The sequence below is a fragment of the Crinia signifera genome, chromosome 1 (assembly GCF_055691185.1).
Source record: "Crinia signifera chromosome 1, ASM5569118v1, whole genome shotgun sequence".
In the NCBI taxonomy this organism is placed as follows: Eukaryota; Metazoa; Chordata; class Amphibia; order Anura; family Myobatrachidae; genus Crinia; species Crinia signifera.
In genome coordinates, this window is record NC_139217.1 from 275,254,554 (window position 1) to 275,278,243 (window position 23,690).

A 23,690-nucleotide genomic window follows, 5' to 3' on the forward strand; every position below is an offset into this window, starting at 1 on the left:
AACATGGCCAGCAATGTTGGACCAGCAGATAGCACAATGCAATGTCACACCAGTATGTAAATAGCATAGCAATTGTATTTCTTTTTGTTTCAATTTTAGTCCTGCACAGCAGCCTTATTAATGATGGACGCAAAGTTTTAAAGAAAGCCCCAAGTCGCAACAACAACCTCTACTAAACCTTTTATTGCTGCAATTATGCAAAGAGCCAGTACCTTGCACAGCTTGTGTTTGTCATCCAAGGAGAATCCACAGTTGCTCTAAAAGGACTGACACATGGACAACCCCAAACAAGTTTTTTTCTTCTTCAGGAGAAGTTCGTTAACCCCCTCACTACAGCAATCATTGTTTGTGTGTTTGTCAGGACACATGCTCACACCTCTTACAGTGTGAATCTCACCCCTGCAAGCATGCAGAATCCTTTTGTACTGTACAGACGTTTTTAATCGCTGATCTGGTCACACATATGATCTTCATTCTTATGTCATTGTATATACCTTGTAACTATTTGTTTTCTTTTTCTTCTTCTTCTTCTTCTTCTTCTTCTTCTTCTTCTTATGAGTATATGCTGATTATATATATACGCTTCCTTCTTAAAAAGCTTCAAACTAATTTAAATATCAGACAAAGAATGGTATGCCTTACGTCAAATTGGAAAAGAAAAATGTTTTGTTAGTCGTTGGGATGGATCATTCTCTTACTACAGACTTAACCAAGTCTAAGAGAATGAATAATAGCATAGATAGAATATTGTAGTTATTGTCTATGCACATGGCTGCATATCACACAACACTGGAAGGAATCAGATATAGTCAAACCCATTCTTAACAGATATCTAATATTTGTTTGTAGCAAAATCATAGTCATTTGTTGTATTGATAGGATGTTTTCATAGATACGTCAAATCAAAATATTATTGTTAGTTATTGGATTTAGCTGGTGTATGGTTATTTTAGTTTAAGATAAGATAGTATATAGGAAGGTAGGTATGAGATCAGAGACTGAATGGTAAATTATTATTCAGTGAGGAAATTTAGTATAAATGGAGTGGATCCTTGAGAATCTACCCCAGACATTTACCTGCCAATGCCGGAAGATAAATGTTCTTATCAACAAGTAAAGGAAAAATACTTGGTTAAAGTTTCAACTGCTGTATTCAACGTCACAAACTGTTTTGTTCAACACAACGAGGTTGGGGTTAAAGAGAGACATGGACACTTATCATGATTGCAGCGCGATAATCTTAAAGGACGCACAAAGCGAGCTTGCTAAGGACTGCATTAATGAGGCCTATCAAAGGCCCCGTGTTTTTGCAAAACTGTGGTGAAGAAATTTATCAAGACCACAGCACTCCAAGGGCCACCCATTCCCTCTATACATGGCAACATGGCAAGCAAGTCAACAGCGTCTATGAAGAATTCTACTTCTACGTCCACCATACTGCAAATGTAAAGTGTCTCCAAGAACTGCAACCCACACAGGTGACAGCACTCAGCCATGAAATCACTGTGAGCAACAATACAAGGAAAGTGTCCTCACTCATCGACCAAACAAGATCGACAAGGCAAGCTGTGGCGTGGCATATAACTGTCTGTAGCAATGAAAATATTTTCCTCATGAATACTGAATATAAATAACCTCTGTCCCTGGTCAGATTTAGTTATTATAGGGTAAAATAGGTTAATTAAATGAAGGATATTTCATACCAATGGTTAATTTATGTTTAGGATAGTTTGAAAAAGAAATGTTTGGAAATATATAAGAAACAATATGGTAATTTACTGTGTGACCAATCAAAATAATTTCTCATGGTCACAAGCGGGGGACTGTTACCATATAGGCATATAGATATTGTTTTATACCATCATTAATGTAATGTGATTTTAACCATAGTATATATTATGTATGTGTAGATAAAAACAGGAATAGCTTAATAAATAGGATATCAGGGTTTTATGTTTAGACATTGTAATTTAGCTTGTTTTACTAAATAATATGAATGACCACTTTGTAACATATCAAATGCAACTGAATTCATTTAGGAGACAAAATGTCTAAGGCATGCTGGCTAGCAGATGGAGATGTGTTGATTCACCCCCAGTCAAACTTGTATATAATTAGCACAGACTATGTAGGTTTAGCAAATACAAACTAGCTATTGTCTTGTTATACTGCGGGACAGGATACAACCGTTTAAACTGGGGTACTTCAAAGGAAGACTAGATTTTATGACACCTTGAGTCTTGGGAACCAACATTATCCCATGGGAACAGGCAATTTCAATCAGTGAATTGGTGATATAAGGAAAGAGACAGATAGAGCAGACTCACACACTGACACACTCACAGACACACACGGACAGTCAGCAAGAAACCCATTCAGTGAGTCAGGAGGAGAGATGTGAGACACGAGCAGGAGAGAGAACGGAACCGAAGCAATGGGCTGGAGTGAGAGACTAACAGTAAATATGGTAGTTATGAATGTTCGTTTATGGGTATAGGTATAAGTTATGTCAGTATTGTAGCAGTCTGTCTGCCAATTGTTTAATGTCGTTTTATGTAATATAAGCAAGGAGGCGTATATAAATATATATATATATATATATATATATATATATATATATATATAATAGCATATACATCAATTACTGTGATAATGTATTCTGTAATGGTTTGTTTTGCCTGTAAATAAATATCAGACTTTCTGAGCTAAAATTACAAGTCTTGAACTCTTATATTCTGGGAATCAGGTTATGACAGGTACTCTGCATATTGTATTGTAAAGTCTATTAGAATATAATTGCAGATGTCAAATATATATGTTATATCAATACAAGATATAATAAATATATTTTATATAATATTTCACTCTCAATAATTATTATTGGGATAAGAGAGATATATGATTCCTAAAACTCAACACCCAAAAGTAACAGAAATCACTCTTCGACACTCAGATTTATAAAAGAGCAGAATAGTGAAGCTGAATGGTGACAAATGTAGAAAATAATAACGGTTTAGAAATATGTCATTTGGTTTATTATATGAGGTTAGGGACCAGATTGGGAGGGGGGGGGGGGGGATTTCACAAAACATGTAGGAGTTTTACTTTGTACACGGTCTCCTTATCTCCTAAATCAAAATATTCTTCAATTACTTTAGGCTTTTATAATTGCTTTCCCAATGTTCTCTCCATTGAGCATTCCAATGAATCCATTGGGCATGTTCATAAAACCGTGAGTGATATGTTCATGGTATTTCACTTTGTTCTGTAATACAGGAAAAAATTTACAGGTATAGCAACAAAGTTTATTATAAAACGATAAATGTGTATATCAACAAAATTCAGCAAGCTACTGTACATCTTACCCAAATACAGCATGAGGTTTATTTTGTTGGATCCTCTTAACCCTTTGAGTGCCAAGTGAATTTGTCAAAATAGGTGTGAAAATTGGCAAGCAAACATCATAATGTCCTGTAATGTTTACCTTTTACAGGTAATACGTATAATCTTTTTTTTTTTTTTTTTAACACAATTTTTTTAAATTTAAATTTATATGACAAATGTGAGCAATAATAGCATTTTAGCAGATATTTTGCACATCTCTCACAGAGATGTTGGCACTGAAAGGGTTAAACGACTTTAGGATAACTGGAATAGATATACTAAAAAAAAACCTGAAAATGTGTGTGTTTTTAATAAAGTATTTTTTTGTCTAAAACTCAGGCTTTATGAATTTTTTTACTTAATGAACTACAGGTCCCAACTGAACCAGAACTACTGATACAAGGCCTGACTCCCCTTGGGAAACTAACTCTGGTACCAACTTGGCTACCCTTCTATGCTTTCCACAGCCTGGGCTAGCAAAGTCCAGTACTGGTTAACCTGAAATCAAGGGGGGACCTTAGATTATTTCCCCTGCGTCACATCTGAGGAGTAATTCTGGTCTGGAGTTGGTATGTAATGGAAGCGTGGTTCACATAAAGGGAGACCCTTAATGAATATGTATGGAGCCGGAAGGAGACAGTTCTGGGCTGGAACCAGGGGATTCAGGGCCGGTGCAAGGCACCGGAGCGCCCCAGGCGAGTCGGGGTGGGGGCGCCCCGGTGCCGGGGGAGGGGGGGGTACCTGTCCTGCGGCGCTGTCCGGTGCTGGGGGAGGGGGGTACCTGTCCTGCGGCGCTGTGTATTTAAAGCTGGCGGCGGAGGCAGCGGGGGTCCCTGCAGTCCATTAGAAATAACAAGCGCTATCCGCCGGGCTATGCGGAAGCGCTTCTGTTGTGAAAACACTGGCAGCACGCTGATTGGCTGAGATCAGCGTGCGCCGTGCTGCCAGTGTTTTCACAACAGAAGCACTTCCGCATAGCCCGGCGGATAGCGCTTGTTATTTCTAATGGACTGCAGGGACCCCCGCTGCCTCCGCCGCCAGCTTTAAATACACAGTGCCGCAGGACAGGTACCCGGGCGGCACGGGGGGGGGGGCAAAATGCCGCCCTCCAGTGGCCGGCGCCCTAGGCAAATGCCTAGATTTGCCTAGTGGTGGCGCCGGCCCTGAGGGGATTCAGGTAAGTATCGTGAAAGATACAACGCTGGAGCCTCTTGGTGCTGTAGTCAAACCTGAACTATGTTGACTATCAATGGTGGAGGGACACAGAGGAGCATTGCAGATAATTATAGAGCTCAGGCATATACCACTAACACAGGCACAGGAGAGGTCCACCAATGATGACTGATGTTAAAACACCAATGGTGGTAATATCGATTTTGACACTCTGAGAAGGTGGCTGGTAACTTGGGTGGTACTGGGCAAACAAGCAGGTAGCAGATGTAAACAGTGAGTGATGATGAACAATGGTATTGCAATGGTGATCAGATAACCGATGAAGCAAATGCAGGTAGTAAATAGGCTTGGCTAGAACCAAGGTAATTTCCAGTCCTGACACTGGACACTGGAGGGAGTCGGGCTGTGCAGCAGGATGCAGATACTGCACAGAGACAAACATCAGGAGCACTGAAGATTCCAAGAACAGAGCTACCCTGGACATCATGGATGATTTTCGTGACATCCTGATATGCAGGTTTAAAACAGCAATGCTGGTTACATTTTTGTTTTCACAACATATAGTATTAGTGTACACTGTCCACCTACAGTACTTAACTAGCATTAAAACAATTCAGTTAGAGAGAAGTTCCAACTATCGATTAAGCTGGCCATATACTGAGCAATTTTTGTTCAAAATTACTATTTCGTTGGAATAAAAAATGACTCTGTTGGTCAGTGTAGGAAGCTTTTCTGGTGACACTCCAGTCTTTTAAGATCAAATCTCAAGAGGGTTTGTTACACTTGCTTGAACACATTATAACTATACTCGAGGGGTGGCGAAACTCTATCCTTAAGTACATTTAACAGATCAGGGGCCTGATTCTGCTTCATTCGGTCCCCTGAGAATTCACTATGAGGACCAATGTTTCGGGTCTGCACATTTGTATCGTCAAATATACAAATGTGCAGACCCAATGTGCGAATGCCTTCAGCGAATATCACACTCACTGAGGCATTCACGCACCGCGGGGTGGGTAGTACACATACATTTGCATGTAGGTGGGGATATACTTGTCCGGTGGCGTTTACCTGTACGCTGTTTAGAGAGTGGACCTGAATTAGGCCCCACGTTTCCAAACATTGACACTGGCATTTTGCAGGTACCGTTTAATGAAGCTGTCAGTTGAGGACCTGTGAGGCATCTATTTCTCAAACTAGAGACTCTAATGTACTTGTTTTCTTGCTCAATTATGCACCGGGACCTCCCACTTCTCTTTATACTCAGTTAGAGCCTGTTTGTGCTGTTCTCGGAAGGAAGTAGTACAGTAGTTGTAGGAAATGTTCAGTTTCTTGGCAATTTCTCACATTGAATGGACTTACTTTCTATAAAGAAGAATAGACTGTCGCATTTCATATGATACTCCTTTTTATTCTGGCCATTTTGAGAGTATAATCAAACCCACAAATGTGATGCTCCAGATACTCAACTAGCTCAAAAGAAAGCCATTTGTATAGCTTCTCTAATGAGCAAACACATTTTCAGCTGTGCTAGCATAATTGCACAAGGGTTTTCTAATCATCCATCTAGTTTCTTAACGTGATTAGCAAACATAATGTACCATTAGAAACAGGGAGTGATGGTTGCTGGAAATGGGCCTCTACTGTACCTATGTAGAGATTCCTTTAAAATCCTGACATTTGAAGTGTTACCACACCAACAATGTATAGAGTGTATTTCTGATTAATTTAATGTTATCTTCATTAAAAAAAACTGTGCTTTTCTTTCAAAAAGAAGAAAATATCTAAGTGACCCCAAACTTTTAAACGGTAGTGTATGGTCTTTTAAAGTGGGTGTGTCCACACCTGATTATGCCATTACTGGTGCCTGGGAAAAAGCTCTCTATGGACCTACAAAAAGTGTACTGTTGTACATACATACCTCTAAAATCCACTCCAAAAGTTGTTTCTGGGCTTCTCCATAAAGAGGTTTATCTTCCCAGTGGAATATCAGAAACCCTTCCATGCGCAGTTGTTTAAATAGAATATATGGCTGTATATATGGACCTGGGCATGAGAGATTTGAAATGAATACAATAATTGAAAAAACATTTTCTCTAATTTTGGATTCTAACAATAACTATCCATAAAAAACTTGTCTGTGTGAACCCAAGCATTCCTAATGACATCCTTGATCTTACCTGTATATGATATCACAGTCTACATTTTTAAAACAAAGCAATGTATTTGCAAACATTTTAAGGGAAAAATATTGCAGTGGTAAATGCACAAATGCAAATGAAAGTTATATGAATATATTACAATCCAACCAATCTGGATATTCTTGAATTAATCTTCATTTCCTTATCTATTTGTATTCTATTTAATTAATGTAATGTCTGCAATAGGCATGGAGTGGGTTAAACATCCCCGGCTGTTGTGTGACCTAGGGAAGCATGTGACTCGGGGGTCCAATAAGGACTCAGGGAAGGGCAGTGTTAGCTGGGATATCAGTGCAGGAAAGGGAGGAGTCTTCCTCTCTTTCCTGAAGGTTTTCTGGTGAGTAGACCTGTGCCCCTGAGCTCCCCAGTTAGTGTATAACCATATCCAGTTAAGTGCTGATAAATTGCTCTGCTGCCTCAGTTGTAATTTCCCTGACTAGTACCATGCCATGCATACCTCCCAACTTCTGAAGATTGCAAAAAGTGACTTTCGCAGCGCCCTAAAAGGGGGCGTGGTCTATGATAATTAGGTCTTGGTATAAGCGAATTAGCTGCGATTAGGCCCCCCTCTGCAATGCTGAATAGACTCTGTGCGAAGTCGAGGAGGACTGAATAGACGCTGTGGCATCATCCCCGTCTACGGTCACCATTCGCGGGCGGGCTGGTGGTAGACGCCCGGCTGCAGGTGAAGCCTTGGAGGCTCCTGCGCTGTGGCCTGCTTCCGGCCTTAGGCCCCAGGTGGTGGGACACTGTGGGGTAGCAAGGCCCGGTGTAGGAGGTGAGCGCTAAGTGGCTGCGGACATTAGGGGTCAGGCAGCGTGGGCCAGGTATAGTGCGGGCAGAATTTACATGCCCTCCTGGGGGCTGCCACCTAGGGGACATACATCTGCACAGGCTTCCGGGGGGATGGAGTCAGAGCGGATGGCAGGCTTCCACCGGCGGGGTGTGCTCTGGATCCATGGCTGGGTCTGGTGGTGCAACCGCAGCTAGAGTCTCCACTCCCTCCTTTGACCCCTCTCTGCTGTCCGCAGCATTGTCCTCCATGGCTGGGGCTCTGGTCGCCCCTTGTGTATACGTTGCCCCGGGGGACAGCAGGGTCCCAGACAGTTAGGGAATGGTCCCAGGGGGCACAAATGGGGGCCCATTCCAGGGTGCTCAGAATTCTCGGTCAACAACGGTATTCCCATGGAGTGTTGTTCGGTGGCTTATCAGTCATTTGGCAATGCGTTAGCCATGGTGCAATCGTTTGGTCCTGGGCCCTCATGGCAAAGATCGATGCGGAATTTTCCTTTCGGCTACTTTCTCTTCACCCGGACGCATTCTGACTCATGGGCTTCCGCATAAGTGAGGAATATTTAATCGTCAATTGTTTACCGGTGGGGTGTTCTGTATCCTGCGCATATTTCGAGAAGTTCATCACCTTCATAAATTGGTGTGTAGAGGTGGGATCAGGGGGAGAGCGGGATCGTTCACTACCTCGATGACCTGCTGTGTGTTGGGCCGGCTCATTCTGAGCGCTGCGCCGGTCTCCTGAGTAGATTCCGTTCTGTCTTCGGTGATTTCGGTGTGCAGATCACCGAGGATAGAACGGAGAGTCCAGTTACCTGCCTGTCATTTCTGGGTATCCAGATTGACACGGCGCAGGGTCTATGCTCCCTTCCCCTGGACAAAGTGTCCAGGCTCAAGGATGCGATTGCAATATGCAGGGAAGCGCAGAAGGTTATGCTGCGGCAGGCGCAGTTGGTCTTGGGACAGCTTAACTTTGCATGCTGGGTAATATCTATGGGGCGTTTGTTTTTCCATAAGCTAGAAGTGGCCACTGCGAGTGTAGCCAGATCTCACCGCCTGATTCGCTTGTCTGCCGAAATTAGGCGGGACTTGTCGGTCTGGTCCTCTTTTTTTGGAGGACTTTAACGAGGTGAGGATCTGGCTGGCTCCCGTAGTTGATAACGCGGATTACAGCTGTTTACTGACGCTGCTGGCTCCACCGGTTTCAGTTGTTTTGATCTTGAGTGATCTTGCAGCCATTGATACAGCTTGGCCTTTCTGCACTTTGGTTGGTCATTTATTGTTCCCCGAAGCTGTTCAAGAAATGCTAGGAATTGTAAGCTGATTGAGGAGGCTTGGAAGCAGCTTAACTCAGTTGTGGCACGGTGGGTTCTAGCTGCCAGAGGTGCTGTTGTCCTACAAGAGAGTATTAGGTTTTGGTGCCATCGTCTCTTCCAGCCTGACGGGGTGCATTTGGTTAGGAATAGTTTGTTTATTTTCTTGGAGGATCTGTTTCTGGTTGTAGCTCAGTTGCGTTAGGTTGGGGGCGAGGAGCGAGGATTCTGGGTTCAGAGTCCCCACTTTGGCGGCAAAGAACGGCAGGTTAATAAAATTAGTTCTTATTCAAATGATGATGCTACATATATGTTTGCTGGTACTTATGTAGTATCTGGGTGCCCGATTTTAAAATCGGGTCGGAAAAATCGCATCGAATCGCATCCGATATCGCATGCGATATAACATGCGATCTGATGCGATTTTCCATAGGATTCAATGTTAACATAGTCCTGTTCATTTCCCCACTTTCCAAGTGGGCATAGAGTTGATTTTATAAAGCGTGGCGAGCGGCTGCGGATTATGTAAAATGTTTTCCGTGTCCCTTCGCGGGGCTCGCTGCGCTCGCCACGCTTCTGGCTCGGTGGCTCGCTGCGCTCGCCACGCTTTATAAAATCAACTCTATGCCCACTTGGATAGTGGGGAAATGAACAGGACCTTGTTAACATTGAATCCTATGCAAAATCACATCGCATCGCATGCGATATCGGATGCGATTCGATCTGATTTTGCCGAAAATCGCATCAAATCGCATCTGATTGTATGCCTTAAGGTAAGGCATACAATCAGAAAATCGGCAGCCCAGATACTACATAAGTACCTGTTTGCTTTTTGGTTCGCTCGCCTCTCATTGGCTTAGGCCTTTGGTTGATCACCCGCTGTTGGTCAGCGACCCCATCCGGATGGGTGGGTAGTCAATGCAGTAGGTCGAGCAGATACCGCTTGTTATGGTAGGCTTCATTACGTTAGCAGATTGTGTGGGTGGAGCTTAGTTAATTAGCCGTTCTTTCTGGGCCACCATTAATTAATTAATTATTAATAAATCTATCTAGCTTAAAAGTGCTAAAATAAATCAGCTAACAATTTCTGCCAAACCTAAGTCTCCGAGTCTTTATTTCAGGTTTAGTTTGTAAGTTTTGAAATGTGATGTATATACATGCTAGGGGTCACACACATCAGATGCTAGGATGTTTAATATTGCAATATACAACTGTAATCTTTTATAGTCCTAAATTTACAAGCTTAGTACAAAACTCAAGAACAAACTAAATAACAAACTGTATAAACAACAATCCTGGTCTCAGTTGAATAAATATCAGATTATAAACCCATGTACTGTAAGAACTGTAGCACCAACTGAAGCGACCAGCACTATGGGGGTGATTCTAGTTGATTCGGTAAGCTGCAGAAGGTCGCAGCGTACCGAGTCCTTGTGACGCCACCCTGACTAATGCACGCCCCCTGCTGCCGTTTTCCCTCGCAACCAAGCTAAGGGATGTTTCACGAAGACACATCCCCTCGCATATGCTCGCAGCAGGAGAAATCATCATTGATTGTCGGCACCATCTAATGATTTTTTCTGCCTTCACAAACATAAGTCAGTGGAGACTGACTTATATTTGCGGGCAGGAGAACGAAGACAGGGTGGGCAGCTGACATCATGTGCTGTCAGCCAGCGGCCCCTGGCACACCTCGTCCAGCCCGCAATCCGATGGGAACGCCCAGCATTTTCATGGGGACACCAGACTCCACCGCCCCACATCACTCCGTGAGAACGGCTCGGTGACTATGAAAGTCGCCAAAGCCGTTCACCCATGGACCCTGCACATGCGCATAAATTATTATGCGCATGTGCACAACAAAACCATCGGTCCCGCGTGCGAATGGGGGAGGGACCGAATCAATCAGAATCACTTCCTATATCAAGTATCATAATAATAATTATTGAGCCAGGAGAACATTCTCCACACTTTATCAGTAGATGACAATGCTTCTCAATCATCACCAAATTTAAAGTGAAAAACTTTAATTACCCATTTCAGGCACAGAATCATTGTACATGGAGATGGCACCGCACACCGCTATTCTTCCAAAATCGTTCATCTGCTGAAGGGCTGCATCTGCAAACTTCCCTCCAACCTATATGCACACACCAAAAGAGAAAAACCAGACATGCTACACTACTGTATATGTAAGTTGGCAACTGCGCACAGTTTCAGGACCAGTCTCTGGGATATTTTGGATGTTCCTGGAAGGTGGCTATTCAGATGCAATCAGATCTTCCTTCTCATGAATATATTATGGGAGTGCAGCAGAAGTGGTTTCAAACTCAGATTACATGTCGGACACTTCTTTCTTCTGAGGAGGAAATCTAGTTTTGATGGATATATAGTACTGTGTCCCGATACCTCTTTCTGGGTCTTGACCAAGAGTGTCACTGTTGCATGGACTTTGCCTTTAATTAAGTTGGTGGAGGTGTTCTCACTTCACCATTAAAATGATTCCCTGTGCAAGCCATATTTGTCAGTGCATTGGGAGTTTGATATTGCTGTTCATTTTCTGACTGTCTCTGACCTTTGTAAAGTTTGACCAATGTCCTGTCTGCCACCCCAAATGTCATCTGGCTCCCAACCATTGCAGTTTACCTTATCTGCTGGTACTGTAGGTACTTGTGTAGTTTCACGGTGGCACTTATGTAATCAGCATAGTGTCCCTGTCAAAATACAGAGTCAGCGTAGTGTTCCTGTCAGCATCAGCGTTGTGTTCCCGCCATCCAGCGTAGTCAGCTTGTGTCTGCGACTGTGTGTACGTTCGCGCCTAACCGGAGCTTATGCAGTTAGTGGATATCAGAAGACAACAGCGTTTTTGGTTTGAGGGGGATAAAACACCACCAGGGGATCCACTTTTGTCTTCTATTTCCAATGTTCCATTAAACTCAGAGGGATAAGAAAGACATCATGGTGCAATACGTTTTTTAATGTTAAAATTTCTTTAAAAATGTACACGGAAGATATAAACAGAGGACTCTCACCATGTGAATATGTCCACAATGCAATTGTAGACAATCAGAGCATTTGATGGTAAAGAACAGGCATCCCTGGAAACTCCTTCACAATGATCAGAGCCTCTGCAATCCTCCTCAGCATTCAAATAGCCGACCGGTTTCGATACAAAGTATCTTCTTCAAGGCTTGATGCTCAAATGCTCTGATTGTCTACAATTGCATTGTGGACATATTCACATGGTGAGAGTCCTCTGTTTATATCTTCCGTGTACATTTTTAAAGAAATTTTAACATTAAAAAACGTATTGCACCATGATGTCTTTCTTATCCCTCTGAGTTTAATGGAACATTGGAAATAGAAGACAAAAGTGGATCCCCTGGTGGTGTTTTATCCCCCTCAAACCAAAAACGCTGTTGTCTACTGATATCCAGGTAGACAATAGAATCTGGTACGAGTTTTCTACATTTAAAGGCGTACTACACTGTTTTATTGAAAAACCTAGAAACAATATCACACTATTGTTTTTTTCTTCTTTTTTCTTCCTTTTGGGTACACCCCATATGAGGGGTTGGGATCATTTGGTCTATTGCATTATGGTAGAAAGTCATTAGGTTGAATCCATTAGGTCGACATGCTAAAAGGTCGACATGACTCTAGGTCGACATGGGAAAAGGTCGACATGATTCTAGGTCGAAAGGTCATTAGTTCGACAGGTCATTAGTTCGACAGGGTCATTAGTTCGACATTGTTTATGTCGACATTCACAAGGTCGACATGGGGTTTTTCACTGTTTTTTTACCTGAATGTCAACACAGTCGACATGGACACAGTTTAAAGTGCACTGCATCGCTGCGCTCGCTATGCGTCGGGCACGGTGCCTCGCTACGCTCGGCACACTATTTTATTCTCCCACCACACCCTAGTGGATGGTAGGGCATGAAATACCGCCTGTCGGCACATGTTGGCTCAAAAAACAGTGAAAAACTCCATGTCGACCTTGTGAATGTCGACATAGACAATGTCGAACTAATGACCTTGTCGAACTAATGACCTGTCGAACTAATGACCTTTCGAACTAGAATCATGTCGACCTTTTCCCATGTCGACCTAGAGTCATGTCGACCTTTTAGCATGTCGACCTAATGGATTCGACCTAATGACTGTCGACCATAATGCAGTAGACCAAATGACCGCATCCCGTGTGAAGTGGCTTTTCACTTTTTTGTTTGGTTTTCACTAGCTGCTTATCAGCGCACGGTCTAATAATCTGTATCTTATATTACATAACGGTGACTACCCTGCCTGATGGGGACACTATGCTGACTACGCAGGGCTGCCGCGGGGACACTACGCTGACTACGCTAGGCAGCCGTTGGGCTACGCAGACAACGTAGCTTAGCCTACACTGAAAACGTAGTGTAGCCTGCCGCTGTGAAACTACACAAGTACCGTACTGTACATATAGAGGCAAATTCAGTTGGCCACAAAGCTGTGAGCAGAAATGAGAGTAAAAGGGCATACACACATAGAGATGTGTGCTAAACTTTTTCCCTGCATCCAAATCGCCCATGGAGAGCACATACACATGTAGTGATTTGTGCTAAGCAATTTTGCCTAAGCAAAAAAAGGCAGGGTACTTGTTCAGAATGAGAGATCTCGATCAGTATCTCTCATTCTGTACACACACAGAGATTTGCAGTCACTTGCTAAGCAATTTGAATAGATTTTGGTTGCATGTACTGACTTAGTTAGCAGGCGTTAGCAATGTGCGGGACCGTGCATCGTGATCGCTCTGGGGCATACACACAGAGAGATCTGTGCCTACTTTCTAAGCAATCTAGTCAGATTCTGTCAGATTGCTTAGAAAAGAGCACAAAATCACTCCGTGTGTATGCCCCTTTACCAGTGTGGGCACTACCCGCTCAGCAGAGAATGCAAGGCAGGTAGGCACCGGGCAGGAGAGGGTGCACTCCCAGTCCTGCATCCCCTGCTGACCTGTTACTGTGACCTCTGTGGCTGCTGCAGGGCGGCTGCTGCTGCTCCTGTCATACATACATGACAGGCAGGCTGATTTCGATCAACTGTCTGGGTCATATATTATTATTTGGATTGTATCTGTATTCTATATATGGTAATTCATAAAAGTAAATAGAAATCAAATGGACCTAATCCCATTGACTATATATTACATATGGGGTGGTCCATATAACTGCAATTATAATATGTACAAGTATGCTTATAATGGAAATGATGGGATATTTGCTACCAGTGCTCCCCTAATATGTGCATGCAAATAGTAATACAACAACTACTTTACTAACTTACATTCTCAAAGTAACAGTCATAGCCTTCTGGAGAGGCTTTCTTCAGGGCTTCTTCAAAAGAGTTCACAGTTTTGTAGTTAAATGCTTCATCAAAACCAATTTCTTTTAAATATGTGACCTTGTCATCTGAACCAGCAGATCCAACAACTTTACAGCCCTGATGATAAATGGTTTTGGGGGATGAAAACAGAAAATCTCCAACCTACATACCTGCACATATGTTACAGTAAGTACAGAGAACCCCACAAGAATGACAACATACAGATAAAAGAACAGTGGCCTTCATACTTTTTGTTTCAGGATAAACACGACTTTTAGAAAAGTTTTTTTTTCATGAATTGATACCAAGAATTCTAATGTCCTGTGGAAACTGAAAATAAAAGAAATACTGAATATCTAGAATGGGTGCACCTATGTTCTTCAGTAATTACCTAGAGTCCCACAATGGCGGCACTGCACAAATCACCATAGAAATGGCACAGTGTCTGTTTTCCCAGCAATTTGCACATGTGCATTAGAATCTCTAATGCATGACTAAAAGCAATTGATAAATTAATTAACAAGCCATCTTTTATAGCATCTATATATGAAAACTGAGGTCTTTGTAATTGGTTTCAGTTGAAGTCTCAAGCTATAGTGATTAAACGCATTAAAGTGTTTCTGTGAGAGATTTTCCAGAAGGTTATCTTGAAATGGCATCACAGGTAAAAAAAAAAAAAAAAGCAGAGAGCATGAGGAGGTACTGTAACAAGAAACAATGTCCCGGATATCAGCAAATGGTGCCCTTCTTCTCCCTTTTTCTTGTTTTGTTCTCAGAACTACAACCGAGGGTGAGACTTTTCAATCTGATATTGGCAGATTGCTGAAGGTCCCAAAACCCCTGAAGACAATAATTTCACCAATTCTCCTAACATCACATCTATGTTTCATATTTTCATATAGAGTAAATGGCAATATCAGTAAAGATGCCTGCGTCGGTATTCTGACTCTCAGCATCCTGTCTACATCTCTCACTTTTCACAGATAACATAATTGTTTGGGTTCCTCAGTCACATAAACCATCATAGAGACAGGGTTTAAATGTCACTTAATTTTAACATTTACCTTTATTTTCGCAATTTGCCCAACAATAGTACCAACTGCGCCAGCAGCAGAGTTTACAAGAAGCACTTCACCTGGTTTTGGGTTGCAGATTTGCTGTAGCCCAATGTATGCAGTTATTCTGTGTAGAAAATAATACAATATAATTATTAGTAGATTCCTTGCGCCTCATTTTCTGGCAAGTATACAGATGTGTCAAAATAGACGTGAATGTCCCGACTTGGATTTTAGTCTGTTGAAAATGTGACAGTGGGATGGCAGTAATAGTATTTGGTGTGCCCACTTGGACTTTATAATTACCCAGCGCCGCTAGAGGATATCAATCCCTTGGGATAGCATTGCAGCATTTGTCCTCAAAGTCTTACGGCAATAAATCTGGTTGATGAATTTGTAATCCAAAGTGAGTCAGAAGGGCTGATGTACTCTTCAAGCTAGTAGAAAGCCAAAGTAGGCCACAATAAGAAGCCAATAAGGGGAACAGCACTTGGTAAAGATCCCAAAATCCTTGCAAAGGGCATACGAGGTGTGTAGGTCTGGTCCAAATAAGCCACTGACGTGTTTCACTGTTTAGGGAGCAGAGCTTTGTCAAAGGTGCAGATGTGTCACTTTCCATTGTTGCCACGGTGTGCATCATGGTAACACTATGCCCTGCTAGTATGTGTCTGCTCACATTTAGAGGTCTCCAGTTCAGTGCATATGGATAGTGGATGTGAGCGTACACCTGCCTTAGAATCTCACAAGTTGCGTGCCACTGGAATAGTTCATTATGACTGGTTTACAATTTAACTGCAAACCAAAGAAAGTATACAGGCAGGGGGGATTTTAATGACTAAATAAACTTAAGATTACATATCATTTGGTCCCTTTTTATTCTTCAGCATAAGCAAGACACAACAAGAGGATGGTAAGAAATTCTTAGACATTGTACAAGAGTGTCACATACTGTATTACGTGTTGCTATAGGAACAAGAAAGAGTAGAAAAATAAATTCATGGACTCAACATATAACATTAAGGCAAATTACCCAGGCATGCCAACAGCTCCAAGTGCCAATGATCTAGGCAATGATTCAGGCCATTTGGAAGGTAAGGCACGAAGGTCTTTACCATCTGATATGAAGTATGTTGTCCATCCTGCTTGTGCCACATAATAGTCCCCGGTAGCAAAGCCAGAATTTTTACTTTCCACTACCCTGGATCAAGAGATGGAGATTTTAAAGGAGAAAAGTGATTCTAACTAATGTACCTCTTAACAGTAGATTAATGGCATTTATATATTTAACATGTTGATTTTTGTAGTAAATCTATTTATATTGACTTCAAGTCACAGTAGGACAGGTGTCATTCTTAAGTCAGCTTTCATAATTACTCCTTAGTAACTATCTTCATATATTCAGTCCTGTAAAAGAACCTAGACTGCAAAGGCCGGATTACAAAATACCACCATTTTTGCCCTTTGTTGAAACATTGAGAGTGCTACTGCGCAGTCTCCAAGCTGCTTCTGAAGGGAGGCATTAAATCCTTTACCAAGATGGCCGCAGTTGGTTGCATGCAGAGGTGTACCTAGTGTTAATGGTGATTAAAATATAACCAGAGTGACGATAAGTGAAAAGCGTTGGTTACGTAATAAGTCCGCAACCAACGTACCCTTTATACCTAACTGCGTGCGAACAAAACGTAGCGCAGCGCAGCGTACAGTCTATTGTATGTTATACACCAAGAACCGATACCTTAATAAGAGATCCTTTCGCAGGACTTTGTCTCCAATTGTGCGAATATACCTTAAAGGACAGAGTCCGCAATGTAAGGACAGAGTCCTTAATGTACCTTATCGCTATTATGCGAATAACTAGACACGACCACTGAATAGAAGTAAGGAGGTTAGAACTCCGTAAAAAGATTGTATTAAAGTCCCTAATGGACAAAAGGGGGTTACAGAAATAAGAATAAACAGGTATAACAAGTGATACAATACAATAACAATGAATACTAAACAAACTCTGCTAAGGGGAAAGAATACAAATACAAAACACAATCAGCCAACAATACTTTAAGAATAAATACCGTGAAAATGCAACCGTTTACCGTGGTCATCTAGTATGTGAAAAGCAGTCCGGTCAGAGCTCACTATCGTTCAGGAATGAGCGATAGTCCGGTAGGAAGGTCCAGGGAAAGTAGTTGTGCCGAAGAGACCCTGGCTGCTCTGGGTCGCCTATCTTATAGGGTCAGAAAGGGGAGGTCAAAGGCCATTCTCATTGGTCAGAGATCATATGTCCGGTCCACTGTGATTGGAGGTTAGACGCTGTACCTGGTCTGACCAGGTGCAGGGGAGTGAACTTTAAGAGTCCTTTGTTTGGTGGTTTCGGCGTCAGCAAGGATAAGAACCGGTTTGAGCTAGTTTCCTTTGTTAACTACTTACAACAGAAACTGTCTCTGGAATATGGATTTTGTCCATAACTATCGGGCCGTGTACATTGCGAAATATTCGCAATGACCGGAATACTTTGCATGATGAGCTGAACGGAACGGTACTAAACACGATACAATCAGGTGTGTGCAGGGCTAACTAAGCTATGTGTGGCGTTCTAAACCTTTTAACTATATATCATTTCGTGTAAGTGTGTTATTATGAATTTATGTGTGATAGTATGTCTACTCTTCTGGTCCACATTGTCACACATACTCGGGTATGGAAACTTTATTTGCGCAACTCTGCGAACCAAAATGGCGGCCATACTATCACAAAATGGCGTGTGTGTACCTAGGCTTCCACAGTCCACCCTTTAACAGTAAATATAAAACTGTTACAATACAAAAACATTTCACACGACAATACAGAAATTCATAATCCTAACAAAGAAATTGGGATCCATGAAATAAACATATAAGGGGAGTAAACCATCTGCTCTCGGCCGATCCAGGATCATGGATAAACGATGGGCCGCATTTATCGAACAATCTACTCAGGGTCACGAAGGATAATGTACAATTTTGGGATAAAAATAAAAACAGGGGTGGTTACAACATATACACGTTCACAAATATGGCATCCTTTGGTAGGTATTGTTTGTGACAACAGACCCTTGAACTCTTTGTTGTCTCTCTTTTTGGTATGCTTTTAAGTATGATGGTATTAAACATCCGGTCCTGGGTAAGGTGTCAAGTTTATAGATTCTACCTTAACCTAAGCTGGGACGGGTAACACACTCTCAGAACTCTGTATCGTCCGTCCAATGCCTGGCAGCAGGGCGGCGGCGGTATCCTTGCTTTTGAGGATAAGAACGGATAGTGGGGGGGGGAGACAAGAATAGGACCCACAACAATAGAGAAAACTGAGAAAGGAAAAATTTTGTTAGTGATCCTTTCAACCTGTTACCAGTGGGGTGTGTCACAGTCCCTTTTGTAGCTTGTACAGGTTGCTTGACCTTAGCTGCTCTCCAGTCCTCCCGAAATGGTGCCTCTTAGCGATTTCTTTCTTTCGCCCTCGAGTGTAAGGACCTTCTGGTTTTCAGTTCCTTTGGCAGTAGGATGAACGTACCCGAATCTCTCTCTCTGCGACTTTGTTATTGAGGTAGTGCTGGTCAACAAGATTTGGGGTGGTTTTTTTCAAAGGTCTATCAAGCAACCTGTATATGGCAAAGCAGGGGAAACAACAACAACATCTCCTGGTTCATGGTTATGATAGTTCACAACAGGTGTCAACAACGTCCTTTTGCTGCAGTTTTCCAGGTGTGGATACATCACTTGCATTTGTGGTCTAGGATCTTCTTGTGGGATTACCATAACCTGTGGCTGCCCGCCAAGCAAAGTTTCGATGGGGACAAATTTTGGTGGAGTTCTGAGAGTGATTCTACTACTACAAAAAGAGATTATGGGGTGTACCATCAGTCCCTAAAGGTTCACACATGACTTAAACCTTTTATATATATATTTGCATACTCAAGGGTGCTTCTGGGCTGCCATATCTATACACACAAACGTCAACACATACATATATATATACATAAAAAAAATAATAATAAAAACTATATACTTTTAGAGTGGACTGTGCAAAGCCAATTTTTGTATTACCTGCAGAGGATCCTGCTGGAGGAGGGATGTGGAGATGGCTCTGTGGGAACAGCCGTTGCAGTTTCTTTCCTCCAGACAAGTAAGGCATGATTCTGTCGTCTTACCTGTCTGTGGGCACACCAGTAATTTCGGACTAATTTTTTTTCACATACCTTCCCTGTCAAGACAAGTCAGGCCATGGGCTATCTCTGTCCTGACAGTTTGGCATGTTCTCAGAGTCACTGGTTTTCCTTGTCCATCTTTCTATTCCTGTCCACATCCCTTCGGCTTCCAGACTGCTTCTCCTGCAGGGGACACAAATCTTGTATTACTATGTGAATATACTGACATTTATAGGGGGACCACAAACATTATCCGCAGAGCGCATGGCTCACCCAGCTGCCTTGCCAGCATGTTCATTATCAAGTGACACTGAATCCTCATTGAGGATGTGGTTTTTACACTTGATAACAGCCACTCTGTCCGGCAGCTGTGTGACTGTCAGAAATCTTTTAAACTTACAACGCTTGCGCCACTGGAGTGCCAGCTACTGAAACAGAACATCTGAGGCGCCATAGGGCCTACGATCTTCTGTATTACCCCAACAAACATACTTGGAGTCGGCATGAATATTGGCTGTTTTCCTCTCAGCCCGCAGTACTACTAATGAGACTGCTGTTGCTGAGTGAGCCGTCCAATGGGTTCAGCCTCTACTATGCCTTTTCCATCTATTACGGTATAGCCAGTGTACAATTTTCCCTCTCGGTGTTGTGGAAAGAACGAAAAAAAAATGAATTACCTCTTCCAATGGGTTGTTACCACCCTTTGGGGGCATGCTGCAAAGGTCTGATTCAAACATGTCATGCAATCATATTCGTCTCGGCTCCCACTAAATTCCACCATTCCAGCAACCTCAGCACCACTCCACCCTTTGTGCCTTAGTGGGCACACCTGGTAAGAGTGTTGCTGGGTTTACAATACTACCCATTTTTACTGGTAACATCAATGCAGGTTCCCATTTAGTGAACTTGGCTGATGAATATTTTTCACATGTTTAGGCAGAATTTTAGGAGTGTCCAGACTATACGAGGAGCATAAATAGTTAAAACACACCCCAACACCACATTCTCAGTTTTGTTTACCAGTAGTGCTATGGCAACTACACTGTGTAGACAAATATGAAGTGCTTAAGTAATAGGGTTTAATTGTACACTGCAGTACGACATTGGTCAGGCTGGCATCACCAGGTTTCTTACGTCACTATATCTGCCGCCCCCTCAGCAGGTCTAATATTCTAAATCACATGGTCTCTTGTGTCAGTTTTACCCATGGCAAAAAGCTGTAATCAGGCCTGTTTCTCCTTCTTTATTGTCCACATCTGTCTGTGAAGACATGGGTATTGTGATTGCACCTATTTATATGTAAATGCGTTTTACAACCCTTTTCATTCTTTGTAGAAGGGGAATGCTTTGTGCATTACTTGGACTGCTTTTCACAAGATGGTGGCTGTGGTTGCCCTGGGTAACATTAGGAGTAATGCTTAAAGTTATTTGGACTTTGTTCAAGATTTACTGAAAAATATCTATATTGTGACTACTCGCTTTACAGGGTACCGCATATTCACAATGGTATTTCTCTGCTGGGGGTGCGACAGATTCTTCGAACTGTTTTTCTATGATTTGTGGGTTTCTGGAACAGAAGGGTAGGGGAAGGAGAAAAAATTGGGAAAAGAGAGAGAGATAAACTCAAAAAGGGTAGAAGATATTTATGACAGTAATGTGTACATTTATTTTCAACAGAAACATTTTTCTTTTATTTTGAGGACGCCAGGATTTAGCACTATGGGGGAATTGGCTCTCAACTATTTGGTTCTTACCCTTTTCAACTCCTGTTCAGATTCATAAGCCCTCCCTTTCTTTCTGTTTCCCAGTGTGGTTGTGACTATGGGCTGTGTCTAGGGGTATTTAGCTAAAAGTTCTCTTTTGGGAACCTTGTTATTTCACTGGGTATTTTCTCAGCTCAACCTCAGGTTTCGAATGGTGAAGCTGTACTTTGGGGCGCTATACTTTCTGTTTTTAACAGGGTTTCTATTGAAGCTATGGTTGCCATTGATCCTGTGTCCTTCCCATCTTTAGTTCAAAGGGAACTCGGTATTTGTGCTGTAGTTTTTAGCTACCTTAGATGGATTTGACTCTCTAACAGTGGAATACAACATTAGCCTCTGAGGACTGTCCAGCATATCTTGCACTTCTTGTGTAAGATTTCTAGGAGTGTCCAGAAATACCCCATCAGGGGTGTAATAGATGACACATCCCATTTTGCATAGTAAATCTCTACCCAGGAGGTTAGTCGGGCCGCTGCAGCTAACAGAAAAGAGTGTTTGGTATGCAGAGGCTCGCTTGTAACATCTGCTGGTTTTGTCAGTGGGTAATGCTGTATTTTTCCTGTTACCCCACTTGCTGCTACTAATTGCTTGACACAACCTAGACCAGGAGGGAATGTTGTTAACAGGTTTGATACAAAAAAAACTTTATTTTTAAACTATTACACTTACCCATATCTGAGGCTCCTCCCTAAGGTATTGAGTTAGTCTAACTGGTTGTAGGATGCAGGTATGACCTGCTTCCTATTGTCTGACCTGGGTTGCCCTTAGCACAGTGTCAGTCATCAGATGGGGAGGAGGCATGTTGCGTGACCTGTCTGTCTCCTCCCATTGTCTAGGGGCTGGGTATCTCCGTGTCTCACCTTTGTGAGATTCCCATTCTCGCTTATGTGTCTTGATAACTCCTGGGGTTTCCTGACCTACAATGAGCTGAGTAGTGACCTTCCCTATTGCAGTTGTAACAGATAATTGGCTTTCTACCTGTGTCCCTGGTGTTTCGTTGGTAGGCAGCTTTGTTTGGGGCATTAGTAAGGGCTTGGATGCTAACCATCATTAGTTTGTCAGTTTGCAGTTCCCTGTGCTTCTTAATGTTGCGGTCGTGGTCCACAGCAGATTTCCGTAGGGCGTCTACTGTCATTCCACGCCAATTTGGAAAGGAAGTTTGGACTCTGGCTCTCAGGTTTTTGTTAAGCCCTTCCACCAGCACAGACACAATCAGCTCCCTCAAGTGGGGGTCGTCCTTAGGTTTAGAGACACCAGTGTATTTTGATATCGCCATCAAACCCCGGTTGAAATATTCGCTAGTTACTTCACCATCTTTCTGTGTGATGGTGAACCCTAGGGTATTTTCAACTGTCGCTGGGAAATATACACCCAATTGTATATTTATTAGGCGTATATTTTCCTGGTTGCCCTGTTCAGTTAAAATCTTATCGCCCTCCACACCACTGTCTCGAATGAACTTCTGGACATTTATGTGCGAAGGGAGGCAAGCTCTCAACATGTATCGCCAATCTTTATTGGTGGGCTCATCTGAATTTCCTCGCTCCCTTACAAATTTCTGACACTTTGCCAGATCTTTGCTGGGATCAGGGAAATTTTTGATGATTGAATGACGTTCCAATCGTGTCCATGTATTGTGCATGTTACTATCCTTTACAGGCATTACCTCATCCCCGTCTCCCCGTCCACAAGGAGGTTCCACTGTGTGCAGAGGGCGGATCTGTATCCCCCCTGCACCATTGGACAACATCTCAGGAGCAACTATCTCTGTGCTGTGTTGTGTGTACTTACCTGTGTCTCCAATCGTGTTCCTGGCATCAGCCATCTCCTCGACCAGAACGGCAGCAGCAGCTTGGGCTGTCTCAGCCTCTCCCTCCTTTCCGCTAGTTTCGCAAGGGATGGCTGATGTCAGGAATCTCCCTTGTGGATCTGTATCTTGCTTATAGAGGGTAAAAACAGGGTACAAGTTAGCAATGGATACATTATTACTTATGTCTTTCTTATAAGTCATTAACCCCTTCGGCACATATGGGGGTGGGGGAGCTGATTCTATTGCGGCAACGGTTGCATTTTTATTGTGGCTGATTGTGTCCGGTATTGCCAGACCTTTGATTCCCCATTGTTCCTGTCCTTCCTTCTGCCACAATTTAAGAATATCTATATGCTTCACTCTCTCCTTACGGCTGGAGAGTAGGCATATTTCATCTTTTACTGCCGATAAGATTTCTGGATCGAAGCTACCAACACTGGGAAATTCTAACTTGCTGCCTTGTGTCATTTTTCTCCATTTATTTTGGTAAACAACTGCGAGTTCACCGTGCTTCTTGCACATAATAAAAGCAGCCGATCCTTTTGGCTGGCTTGCTTCCTCCCTAACATGCACGTTATCACAGCGTGACCCGTTATTACCCATAGTTACAGGAATAAACGTTCACAGCTTAATAGATATCGGTGGGTTATTACTT

The 23,690-nt window shown here is 42.6% G+C and overlaps 1 protein-coding gene across 1 annotated transcript in view; it reads right to left on the reverse strand.

Moving 5' to 3' along the window:
• Window positions 1-3,033: 3,033 nt before the first annotated feature.
• LOC146028458 (prostaglandin reductase 1-like) overlaps window positions 3,034-23,690 on the reverse strand; it is a 30,089-nt gene continuing 9,432 nt past the window's right edge. Inside the window, exons 5-10 of the mRNA XM_083158311.1 lie at window positions 16,316-16,483; window positions 15,295-15,412; window positions 14,192-14,347; window positions 10,895-11,000; window positions 6,479-6,603; window positions 3,034-3,265 (exon numbers count right to left, since the gene is read on the reverse strand). Of these exons, the coding sequence (XP_083014437.1) occupies window positions 3,155-3,265; window positions 6,479-6,603; window positions 10,895-11,000; window positions 14,192-14,347; window positions 15,295-15,412; window positions 16,316-16,483 (784 nt within the window). The 3' untranslated portion in view covers window positions 3,034-3,154. The remainder of the gene's footprint in view (window positions 3,266-6,478; window positions 6,604-10,894; window positions 11,001-14,191; window positions 14,348-15,294; window positions 15,413-16,315; window positions 16,484-23,690) is intronic.